This window comes from Annulohypoxylon truncatum, assembly GCF_022578515.1.
Source record: "Annulohypoxylon truncatum strain CBS 140777 unplaced genomic scaffold F4807scaffold_23, whole genome shotgun sequence".
In the NCBI taxonomy this organism is placed as follows: Eukaryota; Fungi; Ascomycota; class Sordariomycetes; order Xylariales; family Hypoxylaceae; genus Annulohypoxylon; species Annulohypoxylon truncatum.
This window is the reverse complement of record NW_025953809.1, coordinates 127069-143363: the sequence shown is the minus strand read 5'-3', so window position 1 is coordinate 143363 and position 16295 is coordinate 127069. Positions and strand designations below refer to the sequence as shown.

The 16295-nt window shown below is 46.6% G+C and overlaps 7 protein-coding genes across 7 annotated transcripts; 5 read left to right on the top strand and 2 right to left on the bottom strand.

Moving 5' to 3' along the window:
- F4807DRAFT_431797 (transferase family protein) lies at nt 1-2015 on the bottom strand. Its single transcript, XM_047998549.1, has one exon. The coding sequence runs from the start codon at nt 1764-1766 to the stop codon at nt 168-170; it is 1599 nt and encodes a 532-aa protein (XP_047852673.1). The 5' UTR covers nt 1767-2015; the 3' UTR covers nt 1-167.
- Nucleotides 2016-2896: 881 nt separating this feature from the next.
- On the top strand, nt 2897-5269 carry F4807DRAFT_154719 (putative cytochrome P450). The gene is made up of 9 exons (XM_047993256.1): nt 2897-3339; nt 3403-3412; nt 3472-3671; nt 3859-4014; nt 4072-4126; nt 4191-4383; nt 4436-4569; nt 4624-4934; nt 5003-5269. The coding sequence occupies exons 1-9, from the start codon at nt 3011-3013 to the stop codon at nt 5166-5168; spliced, it is 1554 nt and encodes a 517-aa protein (XP_047852672.1). The 5' UTR covers nt 2897-3010; the 3' UTR covers nt 5169-5269.
- Nucleotides 5270-6568: 1299 nt separating this feature from the next.
- F4807DRAFT_431786 (uncharacterized protein) lies at nt 6569-8196 on the top strand. Its single transcript, XM_047998548.1, has one exon. It carries the CDS (start codon nt 6941-6943, stop codon nt 7967-7969), a length of 1029 nt encoding a protein of 342 aa, XP_047852671.1. The 5' UTR covers nt 6569-6940; the 3' UTR covers nt 7970-8196.
- On the top strand, nt 8197-10260 carry F4807DRAFT_431779 (GroES-like protein). Its single transcript, XM_047998547.1, has 4 exons — nt 8197-8538; nt 8590-8873; nt 8945-9506; nt 9566-10260. Exons 1-4 carry the CDS (start codon nt 8527-8529, stop codon nt 9797-9799), a joined length of 1092 nt encoding a protein of 363 aa, XP_047852670.1. The 5' UTR covers nt 8197-8526; the 3' UTR covers nt 9800-10260.
- On the top strand, nt 10249-11907 carry F4807DRAFT_431777 (NAD(P)-binding protein). The gene is made up of 5 exons (XM_047998546.1): nt 10249-11207; nt 11275-11293; nt 11353-11484; nt 11535-11714; nt 11764-11907. The coding sequence occupies exons 1-4, from the start codon at nt 10566-10568 to the stop codon at nt 11573-11575; spliced, it is 834 nt and encodes a 277-aa protein (XP_047852669.1). The 5' UTR covers nt 10249-10565; the 3' UTR covers nt 11576-11714; nt 11764-11907.
- A 534-nt stretch (nt 11908-12441) lies between these two features.
- Nucleotides 12442-13724, top strand: F4807DRAFT_431773 (NmrA-like family protein). Its single transcript, XM_047998545.1, has 3 exons — nt 12442-12606; nt 12668-13095; nt 13146-13724. Exons 1-3 carry the CDS (start codon nt 12574-12576, stop codon nt 13591-13593), a joined length of 909 nt encoding a protein of 302 aa, XP_047852668.1. The 5' UTR covers nt 12442-12573; the 3' UTR covers nt 13594-13724.
- F4807DRAFT_431771 (putative O-methyltransferase) lies at nt 13725-15446 on the bottom strand. The gene is made up of 5 exons (XM_047998544.1): nt 15321-15446; nt 15031-15216; nt 14834-14963; nt 14655-14778; nt 13725-14603 (listed from the first exon to the last, which is right to left on the bottom strand). Exons 2-5 carry the CDS (start codon nt 15193-15195, stop codon nt 13835-13837), a joined length of 1188 nt encoding a protein of 395 aa, XP_047852667.1. The 5' UTR covers nt 15196-15216; nt 15321-15446; the 3' UTR covers nt 13725-13834.
- Nucleotides 15447-16295: the final 849 nt, after the last annotated feature.

Sequence of the window (16295 nt, the reverse complement as noted above, 5' to 3'; positions counted from 1 at the left end):
TTCAAACATGATCGCTATATTAATCGTTTATGCGCCTTATAGAATACTGATATATACGATCGTTCCTCTCCCTTCTACTTCTTTTTCTAATTCTACTCTTAATATTCATAGGTGGAATACCTACTCCTATTCCATTGGTGGGGTAGATACCTACAAGTATCTGTCTCTCAGATTCCGTAGACACTCAACATAGGATCTTGAAGAAATCGCTGCATCGTTTTCCTCTCCAGACATATACTAATGTCGAAATCTCCAGTGTCCGCAATATCCATGACTTGGACTAATCCGTCCATCCGGGGCATTACTCCTTGCACATACCGAGCCAGTTTTTGCGTCGCGCAAAAGTCAACTTCGTAAGCACGAGCCCGAACCCAAGACGTCACGAGCGTGTGCCTTGAGCCAAGGAAAGCCTGCCATAAACGTTGAGGGCTAACCTCATGAGCAGCATCGTGGATATAAGCGGACACGGCATCGGGAGTAAATCGAGACATAATCTCTCGTATCGAGCCAGCAACTGCACCGATAGTCGTAGTACTCGCCTCGAAGCCCGGTTTAGCGATGTAGCCTAATAGGATCGGAGAGCCTGCGAAAGTATCTGGCAATAGCGGATCAACTCGACTACGGACCCCAAGAGTAATATCCATGTACACATCGTCCTGCGTATTTTCATGCTGACGTGCACGGTTGATTAAAATCCATACATGTGCCAAGGCAGAATCGAGGCGCGAGATGCGCTGTCCCTTCAGAGGCTCGGGGAGGCTTGTTTCGGCGGCTCTTTTCATATTGGCGACAGCTTCAGCTTTGAAACGGATCTGTACGTGCTCTACTGGAGCTGCCATATTCCACGTTGGCCAAGGGGGAAATGTGGAAGGGCTTAGTTCTAGGTGGGCCAGTTCCTCCGCTGGCGGCTTTGTGCCATTCGTCGATGCTTCGGCCCAGGAAGGATAGCCGGGAGCATCTTTAGCCCACCAGTCGTATCGATGCATTGGTAAGGCTCTTGCTTTCTTGATCTTTTCGGGATCTGGTTCAGTCGTTAGGTCGGCATACTGGTCTAACTGCCTGGGGTCGAATAATGGCACTATACGCTCTTCGCCGTTGATTTTAGTAGTATCCCAGCCATCTTCGAAAAGGAGTCGTGACTGCGCCGCCCATGCATGAGCAAACTGCATGAGACACATAGCATCGGAGAGGCAGTGCGCAAGCTTGACGCTCACAGCGTATCCTCCGCATTTGAAGACGGTTAACTGGACAGCGACGCCTGGCAGGCCCTCAAAGCGTGTCGAGTCGGAGAGCGCAAGCTCTGTTTCGGGCTGGAAATCATTCTGAGGAAAGTTTGTTGCATTCCAGATCTGTTTCGTCGTCAACCTTTCATTTGGACTCGGCACGATGGAGCTAAGGTCCCGGGCGTCCTCAGCGATGACTAACTCAACCCCAGGATCGTCTGGTGTGCCGTATGTGACAATCGGACGACCATAGCGTGGATTGACATCATTCTCCACGTGCTCCTTGGAAGCCCATCGGAGTTGGCCCGAAAAGTGTGAGTAATCGTCCAGTGTCCGGCTCAGCGCCGTTTCTAGGCGTTCGAAGACGATAGGATCGTGCGCATTGGCCTTTTCGGTCCTGTCATAAAGCCAGATTGCGCTGCATGGTGCGAATCGCGCAACTGAAGCATCAAGAATCGACAATTTCGTAGTCGTAGCTTGCTGTGGAGCTCTCGTCGGAAAGATCCTCTTCCTTTGTTTTATGAGATATGGTAGCTGGGTCATCGCGTTAAATGGAAACAATGATCTTGTTTGACGTCGTTCTCCTTTCAAACACGCTAAGCCCCTTTTTGCGCACCGCTGCTATCCATGGATTCGAGTGGAGACAAGGTTGCACTGCTACTGGAGGCCAACTAGGTTAATGTTCGGTCCTTGTTCATCTCTAGTATTTCATATCGCGGAGCGGATTAGTAGATCAGATCCCACAGAGAACAAAGAAGTACGATGGTTCAAGTGACATGAATAGGCTAAGGTATTCATCGATATCAAGGAAATAGAAAGAGCTACGAAACAAAGGACTACTTATGCAATATAGCTCCTAACCCCTCTGAGAACATATAGATACCCAGGCAGTATCGTCACAAGTAATTCCGTATGAATCATTATGAATCATCTTACCCCCAGTCAACAGCTTGCATATTCTCACACCAACTCCATAACCCACACACGCTTATCAGATCCTGTAGAATACCTACATAGCTCCTATGGGCATTAAGTAAGTAAGTAGATAAGATGGAGTCAATAGTTGATGTCAAGAGTTGATAATATACTGGATATCTACCTATTTAAATACTTGCCTATTATAGATCACTTTTCCTATATTTAATTTGGGTACCACCTCATTGGTCTCGCAGCTAACTGCCTCAGGCGGTGACTTTAGTGGTATGCTGACTAAGCAAGCGACACGACTCCTTCGTAGTCTCATTTCTAATGATGAACCGACAATAAAGAAATTGTAGTCACGATAGCGTACTTAGAGACGGTCGTTACATGATCGAAGTATCGTTGGATGCGCCCGTAGTTGCGAGCATATTAAAGTAACATTTGCAGAGCCAAAAATCCTATGGAGTACAACCAGCACTAAGACATACAAGGTATAATTGTAGCGCTGGAAGTTATCAACCTGTACAATAAATCAGCTTTTATCGCCATAGAGATGATATATTTCAAAGGTTCTAAGATAATTGTGCTAAACCCGGTGGTCATAACCGGGGATAATAGGGGGTTGTGTACAAGAGCGATTGATTAAGTAAGCTGCGTATAGGGGCATCGTATTAGTCAGTTACACCTACAACGTCGGAGGCGTCGTCCAATTCACTCATAATGACCTGATCTAATCAGTTACACACGAAAATGCCACTTCCATCATTTTATTCGTACCTCCTCTTTCTCCTCCTTCTTCTACCTTGCATTCATTCTACTTCTAAGATCTCACCGATTAGTAAATTTTCTACGATATATCTTCAGCCATGTCATCGACATCGATGTTAGCATATGCAGGAGTGGTAGTCGTAGTATATCTCATCACTCTAGTTCTATACCGTCTACTTCTACACCCACTTGCGGGATTTCCCGGTCCTAAACTCGCCGCTGCGACAGTGCTGTATGAATTTTACTACGATGCCATCAAAAAAGGCCAGTACACATTCCAGATTCAAGAAATGCATGGGAAATACGGACCCATTGTACGAATTTCCCCAGAAGAGTTGCACTGTAACGACCCGGCCTTTATCGCTACATTATATACTGGTGGATCTGTTCGTCGAGACAAGTATAAACACTATACCAATCAAATCTGGTGAGTTACAATATATATGTTTTCGTTTCTAAGTGAATTATGATTGTTAACAAGTTCGCATAGCCTTTGGATGGTAACTAATTCGCTACCTTATTCATAAAATAGTAGATACTTTGCTAATGATCTGAAAAGAGCAGCTTTGGTACTACAGATCACGACCTCCACCGTCTTCGTCGCAGCACGATAAACCGGTTCTTCTCCAAGACATCCGTATCGAAGATTGAACCTATGATTCATGAGAAAGTTGAGTTGCTTGGTCGACAGCTATGCACTTATGTTGAAGATAAGAATCCTTTGGATCTTGTCCAGGCATTCAACTGCTTCTCTATGGAGTAAGAATAATCCATTATCATCCGATCCTTCAAACGACCTAACAACAATCATCATCACACTTAATTTCCCTTCATGGCGGGGCATTAGAGGACCCCCTCATTGTTTCTATATTCGTGGCGATGAGCTGCAAAATAAGTTAGGAATCTTAGGTAAAAAGAAATACTAACGTTACGCCATATGCTATAGTGTGATTACAGCGTATTGTTTTGGGAAAAGCGAAAACTTCCTCGAGAACCGCTTATTTAGATGCGACCATAGCGCCGCCCTGAGAGAGATGTCTTTCGTTGGGGAATATGCGAAATATTGCCCCTACATAATTGTTCTTGGGATTTCGCTTCCTAAGTAAGTTGTTTGTACCATCTCTCGTCGAGAAACCTGGCTAAGTTGATACCTACCAAGTTCGTGGATAACGATTTTAAACCCGGCTGTTGGCCACTATATGCAGTGGCAACATGTAAATATCTCCAAAAACCCCGATAGGATAAATACCTATATGTTCTGTCTAATTCTATTGACAGGAAGTCCGGGCCCGGATCTGTGACATAATAAGCCAGAAAGACGTTGGCAAACCAATGGCCAAAGATAGTCCTCAAGCTACAGTCTTTGACGGAATATTGGATAGCAAGTTACCAGATCAAGAAAAGACTCTAACTAGGCTTTGGCAAGAATTGCAATCCATCATTGGAGCAGGCACCGACACGGTTTCTTGGAGTAAGTTCAACTCCTACGCCTTTAATACGCAATGACTAACGGACATGCAAAGGCCTATCTGTACTATTTTTCTACCTCTTGAATGATCGTACTGTATACAAGACCTTGATGTCGGAACTTGAGAATGCTATTCCTAATCCAACATCTCAGCCATCATGGAATGACCTAGAGAAGCTTCCTTACCTGATAAGTTACCTATCCTGTGTCTCCCCCATTAGTCTACACTAATAAGTACTTTACAGTGCTTGTATAAATGAAGGATTACGCCTTTCATATGGGCTGAGCTCACGCCTTCAACGAATATCACCAGATGGACCTATGCTGTATCAGCCTTCGGATTTTGTGACCGCCTCCAAGTCGGAATATGTTATTCCTCAGGGCACTCCTGTCGGCATGACTTCTGTGATGGTCCACCGCAATTCCAAAATATTTCCGAACTCGGAGCAGTTCGATCCTAATCGGTGGTTGGACGCCGAGGGCAAGGTTGATCGGACGCTAGAAAAATATATGTTAATCTTTTCTAAGGGAAGTAGACAGTGCGTTGGTATAAAGTGAGTCACTCCTTTCATGAACACCCACCTTGCATATGCATCTAGTTATATCAAACTAAGTACGATAGCCTTGCATATGCGGAGCTCTTCATGGCAACGGGCTTGATCTTCCGGCGTCTCGGTCCACGGATGAAGCTGTACGAAACCCAGCTTGACGATGTCGAAATTAGACACGCTGCCTTCATGACGTCACCGAGACTCGACTCCAAGGGAATTAGAGTCCTGATGGGATGATGGCTGATCGTGACCAGGATGGTACAGAGGGGCGATTGAAAACATTGTTTGAAGCCGCTCGGACTTCTAATCGCTTTGGGTCTTTGCTATGAATATCCGTCTTGTCTTACTCTAGAGACAACCCCCTTAACGATGAAAAATGGGTGATTTCTTTCGGATCATCTCAAGGGCGTTTGACTTGTCTGAATTTCTTACCTGGTAGTTATGAGGTCAGTTGAAACAACAACTTTGTTTACCTACCATCTGCTGGAGGCTGAGACACGTTGGTGTCTTGGCGGCGACTTTCATTTGATAAGGAGGCAGTCATCGACTCATCGGGAAATAGCTCGGTATCGCATTAATGGGACAATGGCGAAGCAACACGATGGCGGAGGCTGGTTGAGTTAGGCATGAAGAGTGTGCAGGTCGATGGATATGTTAATAGGATTTCCTAGTTAGTCTATATTAACTACCAGTGTGTCTTTAAAGTACAGCTGACGAGATGCTGAATTCCCCAGTGCGTGATGTACGCATGGCCGGCTTCACTAGCTCAACGAATCTGCATAGTAGAACAGAGAATCAATCTATGAGAAATCTCAATTAGAAGCTTCCATCCGGCCGATCCCTCCCTCGGCGCACAGTTGAGGCCGCTGAGCTAAGCCCTCCCTCGCAAGCAATCCTTGGGATCGCCAAACCAGAATGCTTAATTTCCAGCCTTTCCAGTTTAGTTGATTGCCCTCATGCCTTAGGTTGATCTGAGGGTGAATCAATGCAACCGGCGTCCTGGTAATTTACGCATTTTCCATCATAAACGTGGTAATCGGTATAGTCCAACGACCCGGTCGACCGACATTCTCGTTTCTATTCTTGTGTCTGAGTTCTGAACCACTTGCACGCATAGAAGAAAGACATGTAGGTTCACAGCGCGTGCTTATTAACAGCAGAGCATGAAGAACGAGTGTTGGGAATGCTGCTTAAAGCAGTCTCATCTTTCTAAAATGGTCACTGTAACTCATCTATTACAATAAGATATCGATACCCATGAGCATTAACAATGATTGATTGAATTCGGTGGCGGTCACAAACGTAAATAATGATACTGAAACTAGGAATACAAGCAATGTTGATGAAGGCTTACGAGGACAGCTGAACTCGCGACGTTTGTGTTCGATTGAGAACTTCGCGACAACAATTATCGGACGGTGACGATTATCTTGTCACTGTTTGTTGCATGCCCATGATCACCAGGGGTCGCGCTTCACATTGGAGAAGCAGGTAGATCTCTGTAGCCATTCAGGCGCTTCGGAGGTAACCGATTGGCCCTGGAAATAGCTGCTTACGTTTGATCGCCTAGCGGTGGTTATGCAGGGACCAAAGACGCCCAGGCGCCCAAATGCCAAGCGGCGGCCTAAGCTATGGCTAGTTATCAATTCTTCGGATCTGTTGAAGATCAATCCCTTCTCGGCACGGAACATCACGTCAGGGGTGGTTTTGTCTGCGAAGATGAAACTGCGATTGTGCCAAAATGCCGAATCAATAACCTCGTCCAAGCTCCCTCAGACGGGTTATCCGTTGCCAGGTGGCGCACGGCGTTCCTGGGATTTCCTACTTCCATGATGGGGTTCCCGTTCTCCAGATACCGGGAAAGAAACTTCTTCAGGTATTCTCAATCTCATCCGGAATCCTGAATAAAAACAACCGTCGATGTAAGAGTCCCGGAGATAGCATCATTCCTTTCACTATATACCCTTCTTCGAACCTGGTGTTCTCCTCTTTCATATTATTATTTCACGATGGCTGGCCTTCTGAATGACTTGGGCAATACTTTGGGAGGGGTTGGTGGCCTTTTAGGCGGGACTAATAATGCGAACGATGATGCAAACGACGGGACACAAGCGACGACATCCGCAGCAGAAACTGGGAAGGAGACGAACGCAGGCGACGCTGGGGCTTCTTCAACCTCAACCGCTAAAGCAACAGCAACGGCCGATTCGAACGGTTCGAAGGATAATGGCAATTCAAACAACGACAACAACAATTCGAACGATAATAATAATTCGAATGGCGACTCCTCTACTACTACGGCTGCGGCAGCATCCGCAACTAAAGCATCCGCAACCCAGGCGGCGCCTCAGACTACGGCTGTTGCACTGAACCCTGCCGTTACGGACAGTACAACTGTCGCATCTCCTGCCTTACCGGAGACAACTGCCAACTCTACGCCAAGCACGACGTTCGTAGTCGGCGGCGCAACAACAACTTCCGCCGCATCGACCGCAACACCACCCGCCTCAGTCCCTACCACCCTCGCGACATCTGTCAAATCATCCAGCTCTCTTACCGACGCCATCGCTACAAGTCTCAATCTCCCGGCATCTACTAGCAGTGTGCTTAGCACTGACAACGCACTCTCCTCCACCGCAGCAGCCCAGCCGACGCAGCTCTCCCAGCAAGACGCCGCTGCCGCCGCCGCCTCCACTCCGAGCGCAGCAGCGGATACTAGTGGGAGCACTATCGCTCAAGCTCAGACATCATCATCATCAAACAGCGGGATGATTGGCCCCCTTCCAACCGTCGCCGTGGCTGGTATTGCCGGAGGCGGTGGTGGGCTAATCCTCATCGCTGCTACCATATTTACCCTCCGAAGAGTATGGCGCAAGAGGCGCAACGGAAATGACGAAGCATTGGAGCGGCTCGACTCCATGTACGAGGCGGGCAAGCCTACGCCAATGGAATCTACCGAGAAGCTCGTCCGTTGGAACAAGGGCTTGTCCGAGTACCACAAGCCTGGCGACAACAGCTACAAGGCATATAGAATGTGATGTAGTACGATGTAATGGGGAGACGGAAGAGATTGTGGGCTCGGCGTCTCGGAATAGAGCTGTTTGGCTATCATCACGTATTAACTATCTAAAAAGGTGCCTAGCGCCTAAAATACCATCATACCACCCCCTATATAGTATAAAAATAGTCTAGTCGTTACCTTAGTATTTAACGTCCTGTGTAATACTAGTCTCCGGTCTCTAATATATCATGGTTCCTTACTTGTTGGCTGTAGCGACTCTTGAGAGTTATGCCAGTTCATCCGATAATCCCGATCTTCTATTCAAGAGCTTAGCGACTCGAGCTCCCTTTTGCCCGATTCACAGCACATGCAGACCTCGGGACACTTGGTGATACTCCTCACATTAAGGATGGCTTTGATATTCCTATTGGGTGTCACCAATTTTCGATCTGCACTATACTGCGGCGCAAATTCCCCCGCATCCTAAGGCAGAGAGCCCATCCCCTCCCTTTTAAATCCTCCGTGCCGCAGAGGCTTCCATCAAGGAACCTAATCATCAATATATCAAGCTCCACGGATTTTAATATCAAAAAGATGGCCGAAGCAGTAAGTGGTAGCCAACCCGTCATCTAGTTGAGTCATAACTAATGAACCCAGACCCCAGCCTTCGTGCTCCAGTCTGCTCGGAATGCCTCATTTGAGAGCCGGAAGACTCCACAGCTTCGAGACGAGTACGATGTGAAGATACACGTAGAACAGACTGGAATATGTGGGAGCGACATTCATCTCTGGCATGAGGGGCACCTCGGCGACTGGGGTGGCAACAGTCCTGTTGTACTCGGGCACGAGGGCGCAGGACGAGTTGTTGAAGTGGGTAAGAAAGTGAAGAATGTCAAGGTCGGAGACCTGGTCGCAGTTGAACCGGGAGAGTCGTGTAGAAGGTGAGGTTTATAAGTATCTTTCTTGGAAACAGCTCGAAGGGATATATCAATATATTAATCTGCTTCTATAGATGTGACTCCTGCCGGTCTGGTGCTTACAACCTGTGCACCCACACCTCCCTCGCAGGAGTACTTGGTCGGGATGGTCTTCTTCAGAAATATTTTGTCACCGCCGGTGACTTATGCTACCCGCTCCCAACCCACATGAATGCTGAGGATGGCGCTCTTATTGAGCCGACAGCCGTGGCGGTTGAGATCTGCAGGGTCGCCGAGTTGAGACTCGGGCAGACTGTTCTGGTTTTTGGTTGCGGCCCCATTGGATTGCTGGCTCAGGCGGTGGCGAAAGCACAGGGAGCTAAGAAGGTTGTTGCAGTTGACAGCTCCGAATCGCGCGCAGCATGCGCGAAGTCGTTCGGGGCAGATCATGTATTCATCCCTGAGCGGCCATCCGTGCCCCCCAGTAACCCCGTCGACGCATCTCGAAAGCTAGCACAGCACATTGTTGATGAATTTTCCCTTGGAGACGGCGCAGATGTTGTCTTAGAGTGTACCGGAGCCGAGCCTTGTATTCAAGCTGGAGTTTTTGCAACTCGACAAGGGGGGACATTTGTTCAAGCAGGGCTAGGTAAAGATGTAAGTTGTACGCTAGTCAGCCGTGTGATGTTCTTTTTCATGCTAATAGCGACTACTAGAACGTCGTATTCCCAATTTCGTCGACTTGCCTAAGAGGCTTGAAAGTCAAGGGGTCTATTTGTTATACGACGGGGTGCTTCCCCGCCGCCATAGATCTACTTGCTTCCGGGAAGATTGACGCTCGTAGTCTAATCACTCACCGATTCAAATTCGAACAAGCGACAGAAGCTTACGAATTAGCCGGGAAAAGCCTGCCGAATACTATGAAGATTATGATTCAGGGGGTACTATGAGGGAATAGGGTACCTAGGGTAGGTACCTACCTTACATGTCTTGGACTAGCAACCAGGAACACTTTCTTTATAATCAATAGCAGCTACGTGAGGCTTTACAAAAGAACATCGTGTAACTTGTGCAGCAAAATTTTACCGCCGTAGACACCTATCTACCTTATGGCTATATCCGTTGCTCCCCAGATTTTGTCAATCATAAATCTGCTGTATACCTAAGGTTGGTTAGAGGGAACTAATACTAGCTAGGCAACTACCAGCCTATAGAATGAGGGACCAGGAGAAACAAGCAGCTTTTTAAATAACACGCTAGAGTTCACTTCGTCTCCTCATGAACTGAGTTTTAGATCACACGCGAGAATATTCCCCCTTTAAATAGGGACCATGAAGTAATCCACGGCCCATTAAAAAAACCCACCTCAATGAGGAGAAACCCCAAATCAGTCAAACTAGTTCCACTATGCCCACTACTTGCTAGCAAGTTTAACGACGCCTGATTGGAGAGGATCTAAAAAACTAGGCATGTGAACAGCTTTAACGGTGTAGCACTCGGTCTGATGTATCCCAAGTCTCCGCACGAATGCAAACCGAGCGCTTCTATCATGCCAAGACTCTATCTCGTCACCATCCCCCCTAAGACGGTTACGACTTCTTTACACAACCACTTCTAAATCAAAGTGTAAATCGACCTTTTACTTCCTTAATATCTTTCTTTTCCTTTTCCTTCTTTCTTCCTTGCTCTTTTAGTACAATTCAAATAAACGTCATCATGGTTCTTGCATCTCATCCTAATCCAGAAGCGCCGGTGCTGTCGCACTTCAGTCTCGCGGGCAAGACCGCCATAATCACTGGCGGGTGTCGAGGTATTGGACTTGAAGTCGCGCGGGGACTGTGTGAAGCCGGCGCGAAGGTGGCGATAACGTACTCGAGTACGCCGCCAGAGGAAGCCAACGAGATCGCCGCGAAGATATCATCTGCCAATGACGGCCGCCTAGTGAAAGCGTACAAGTGCAACGTGCGCTCCGTTGCAGATATAGAGGCCACCGTAGACACGGTCATCAAGGAGCTAGGTGATGGTCGCCTGGACATCATGGTGGCGAACGCCGGCATATCTAAAAACATGCCGGCGATAGACTATCCCGAAGACAAGTTCCGAGAGATGTTCGACATAAACGTCAACGGCGCATTCTGGGCCGCGCAGGCCGCGGCGCATGTGTTTGAGAAGCAGTCGAAGGCTGATGGGGCGCCGTTTCGAGGTTCGATCATATTTACCGCGTCAGTGTCGGCAACGCTTGTCAACATTCCTCAAAAGCAGGCGGCCTATAACTCGAGTAAAGCCGCGCTTGTGCATCTCAGCAAGTCGTTGGCTGTGGAGTGGGTTGACTTTGCGAGAGTTAACAGTATTTCACCGGTGCGTTAGCTTTGATCATTTCAAGTGTCTTGCAATATCTTCTGATGCTAACTTCGAATTACTTTAGGGTTTCATCGACACGGAAAGTAAGTCTACGGTCGTCTCTCGTATATGAGATGTAGTGATGTTCCTAACCGATTCACAGTGCTTGATGTTCACCCCCAAGAGTGGAGAAGTGTGTGGAACGAGATGATTCCTGGACGTAGATTCTGCAAACCAGCCGAATTAAAAGGGATATACGTTTTCGTAGCTAGCGACGCAAGTAGCTACATGACTGGTCAGTGTCGTACCCCGACTATTTGGTATCAAATCTAATATTTGACTTAGGAGCGGACTTGATTATTGATGGAGGATATACTTTACCATAAAGTGGCTGAAGTCTATCATGTTAAGAGAGTGTATAGGAGTATACGTTGGTGAGGATTAATATTTTATGACTCAGAATCTTAACGGGTTATACGTGCCATCCTAAATTCTTTCCGGCTTTCTCTCCTAATCAGACTACTTCTCACATATTATTAGATTAAATCCTCTTTTGGACTTCTCAACAACGCACTTTTAGTCGAAGGCTCGTAGAATGATGATCCGATAGGTACACCACATGATATACATTTCGTAGTGAAATCATGTTTTCGAACTTTTGAAACCTATGAACCATAGCTCCTTTGACTAGAAACAATTACAAGATAATTACAGTGAACAGAATTTGGAAGTTCCCATTGAATACCTAGGTGCTTATAAATAGACGCTATCATTGACATATCTGTCTTAGTAATCAACTTGAGCGCTAAAAATACCCCTGAGCCCCTGAACCCCTGAGTGAGTACTGAGGTACTATTGGATTTGACTAACCCCCATATCCACGAAAATTTATTAAGAGAAAAAGCATGACAAATTAGGTATCATACATGTATGCCCATTAATTTGATAATGCCACGGTTTTGAAGAAGCAAAGGTGCACGGCCGGTGCCAAATCATCTATCATGATCGGGTTCATGGTACGAGATCACATTTAAAAGTTCGGTGTGATTGGAAAGATATGTCCATATTTAGTAGGTATGTTGCCCGCCACATGAGAGCACATCTAGGCAATTTAACTGGACAGTAAAGACGAGAGTGTGACGAGGCGCAGGATGCACGGCGCCTATTGGTTCTCCGGATCTGCTTAGGTACATAGACCCCTAGGGTAAGCCGGGCTAGCCGGGGAAGTTTGACTGGCTTCTGTATCGGACCTCCGATCATTCACCGCAATACTTCTACTGTTCTTGTATAATTAGCTAACCACGTCGTCCTGAGTTTTATAAAGTATTGTTGCTGGATAATTGAATTGCCTAATTTGTGTATCAATCGCAGTCCAAAAATCATCATGGCGGCTCTGAAGAAAGTTGTTGTAGTTGGGGTCAGTACAAGACTTGCAGATTACATTCTATCAATTGTATTATCTAACCTAAGAATCGAAGGTTTCCACGAGCGGAATGGCCAACCTAGGAGCGTCTGTTGTTGAAGAGCTCAAGGCAGACGGGAATTTTGAGATCACAGTAGTGTCTCGCAAGTCCTCCCCCACAGCAACAGAAGGCGTCAATCTGGTCAAGGTGGACGATAGCTTTCCCGAGGATGATTTGGAGAAGGCATTTACAGGCCAAGATGCCGTGGTGATGACTACCAACTTCCAGATATTCGGGCAGGAAGACAAGTTCATCAATGCGGCAGTCAAGGCTGGCGTCAAGAGATTTATATCTTCCGATTTTGGCAGCAACACAAGAAACGCAAAAACCCTAGCCATGTTCCCCATGATGGGAGGTAAAGCTAGAGTGAACAGCGAACTCCAGGCCAAAGAAGGCACTGGACTAACTTGGACAGCAATTCACACTGGCATCTTCCTAGACGTGTAAGTAAATTCGGCCCTAGTCAAGGAGAATTCTGACGGGATGACGATAGCGGGCTGATGACGGGATTCTTGGGCTATGACCTGAAGGAGCACACTGCTACGATCTGGGACGATGGTAATGCTACGTTCTCCGTTTCTACGAAAGGAAATGTCGCAAAAGCGGTCACCAGAGTTCTCAGGAATCCTGAAATTACCAGCAATCAGCACGTGTTTGTATCGTCGCTGGAAACATCGATGAATGAGATCCTATCCGGACTCGAGAAGGGTCAAGGTGTCAAGTACGCAGTTTGTTATACCACGACAGAGGAAGAAGTTACATATGGCAAAGAAATGCTAGCAAAAGGGGAGTTCATGAAATCACACAAATTGCTATTGGCTGCGAACCTTATTCCAGGATACGGAAACAACTTCGCAGAAGAAGAGAAGCTCTGGAATAATGTCTTGGGAGTGCCTCGAGAGAGCATTGATGACGTGGTGGGCAAGGTGATCAGAGGCTAGGAGAGATCTCAAAAGAATGGCTCCAAGCAAGAACTTTTCTAGTCAACTGTAGAATTTAGGATCGATTTCCTTCTGGAGTTTATCAACATCGATGAATAAGAAAGACGGTGTCAGCTAACAAATAATTATGGCATAGTAGAGTTGCATTCGTGTTTCATGCTACCTATGGCGTGACTCTTGGCCCCAGCCTTGATATTTCCAATAGACTGGACTACGAATGCCGCAAATATTTATAGTCAATCTATGCTAAATCTGCTTCGATAAGGCTTTCTGATCCCATCTCATAATTATAGATCCGGGAAATCTTGAAGCCAGCCCGCTTCAGTATACTCTCCCAATGTTTCTCCGTGCGCTCCCCCATTGCGCCCAGGACGAAAACTAGCTGATCCATCGAGGTAACTGGCCAAGTAGGGTTTCGATCTGGGACGATTATCTCGTTGATAAGAAGCCTCGAGTAGCCGGGCTTTAACGCTGGCTTCAACTGCTCCAGGATCTTGACGCAGTCATCATCACCCCAATCATGTAGCACCGAGTGAAGGTAGTACGCGCGGGCATCTTTTACTGGCTGAGGTGTGAAAAAGTCATGGGCCGTAGCTTGGAACGCGCCGGCCGAGACAGTCGAGATGACTTCAGATCGGTCTTGCAGTATGAGTTTACCAGGAAGTGAAGGGTGCTTCTCCTTGAGCTCCTGTAGGTCATGTCCTAATCCACCGCCTACGTCGACAAGAATAACACCGTCGCCAGAGCCAGCGTCGAACCCTTCTATTAAACGTTCGGATATTGGGTAGAATCCCGGATCAACCCATGAAGGTTTTCCCGCACGGTACGCAGCCATGTAGCTGTTGAATGCTTCAAGATAGGGTGGGTTTTGGTCCAGCCAAGCGAAGAAGGGAAGCTCGGTTTTATGGGCAGCTTGGAATGGTCCGTCAGTTAGCATCGTTGGTAATGCGTACTTGATCTTCTTTAGGTACTCGGGCAAGCCACGGAACGACGGACCAGCCACATCATATCTAATGAGCTGTTAGTCTTATATATATTGGGATGATCTAATCGGAACTTACGTGTATATGATACCATCTCTAAACCGAGGCTCGGTAAAGGCGTTGCTCAAGCGTGTCGCAATGTACTTATCATCGCCAGTCTCGGCAACGACGTTTGTGGCCGCAAGGTGCTTCAAAGTGCGTGCTTATGTAACCATCAATAACGAGAAATTTGTCCACGAGAGGTGTTTGAAACTTACTTAGCAGAACCTCATCAGCCCCTGTCTTTGTAGCCAAATCTTTTGCGGTCATGCCTTGTTCACCGCTTTCTTTCAAAAGTTCAAAAAGTTTTAGTTCGACTGCGATCCGGCAGTGGGCTGCTTTAGCAGGCTGCGAAAAACCATCGTCATTAGCAGTCGTGCATAGACAATAAATTGATATCTCCAGTTAAACTGACCTCGGCCCATCCCATTCGCTGGATCGCTTCACTTGGAAGTTCTACACTCGAAACCAAGGCGTAGCCGAGATTCAAGAGTTGCTCGCGTGCACCGGGTTTCTTCTCGGCATAAGCGGCGCTAGCAGCTTGTATTTGTGCGATGACGGCCTCGGGTGTAGAAGACATGATGGCTGTTGAGTTTGATGCCTATGAGAAGCATTAGAGATCTGTGCACGATAGGGGTAGGGATCAAGGTCAATTTCAACGAAAGTGATGGAGGATGTTGGTGTGAATAGTAGGTACCTACTTACCTGATGGTGATTTTTTGGTAATATCAGATTAATCCTCTATCAATGATTATTGTGAAAGAAAATATTCTAGCTAAGACCGGAATTATAGAGACATATATACATAGTGGGAGACACGTGGTGATTTCCTGACCTAGTTTCTGTGCCACCAACGCGCTTAAATGAAGAACGGATTACTGAACTTGCTTGATAATAATACCAGGGAATAGGTAGATAGTAAATGTACGAAAACCTGAGCTAAAAAAATATTGTGGATCTTGCAAGGTCTATGATTTACTCGTTGATTTGTTGTTCTGGCTTTCAATATGCCCAGAATACAAAGGAACCAATCTAGGCGTAACCAAAAGGCCCTTACATCACATGCACGTATGTACCTAGTTAGGTAGAATTCAGGTGCAAAAATCCATGACAAGGTACTTAGGTAAGTTACAGCTCCTTCAGATTTACCTTACTAGTCAACTGTCATGTTATTGCGTTCTATGTTTTATGAGTTGCTGTCTATTTCCTCGGTATAGTCGCCCTTAGTTCTTGACAAGCTTAGCAGGAGGAAGCCACTGCAAGCCATAGGCTGTTAAACAACTAATCGATCAAGCAATTAAAGTGATGTAAACGAGTTCTCCTAATACATAGAGAATTGGCATTGGTGCTTTACGTAGAAAGCTACCAAGCAGCGTTAAGGAGGTAGTTGATAGTCGAGAAGAAACGAAAGAATTTGATAATTTAGAGCATGGGGTAGCAGTAGAGCTCTTCAATAAAAGGCGTATAAGCCTCGCGAGAGCCTGGCCATCTGAAGAAGCCCAGGATGCGCTTAGTTGGTGTGCGAAAGATGCCACCACATATAACCAGATTTTCCAACATAAGGAGATTATATCGATATTTGATTAGTATCGAAGGGGGCGAGGTTTTTTAACTGTAAAAATGTGCGTAACAAGGTCCCGCCCTCCACGGAGTATGATCAATGGCAAGCCTAGATGATCT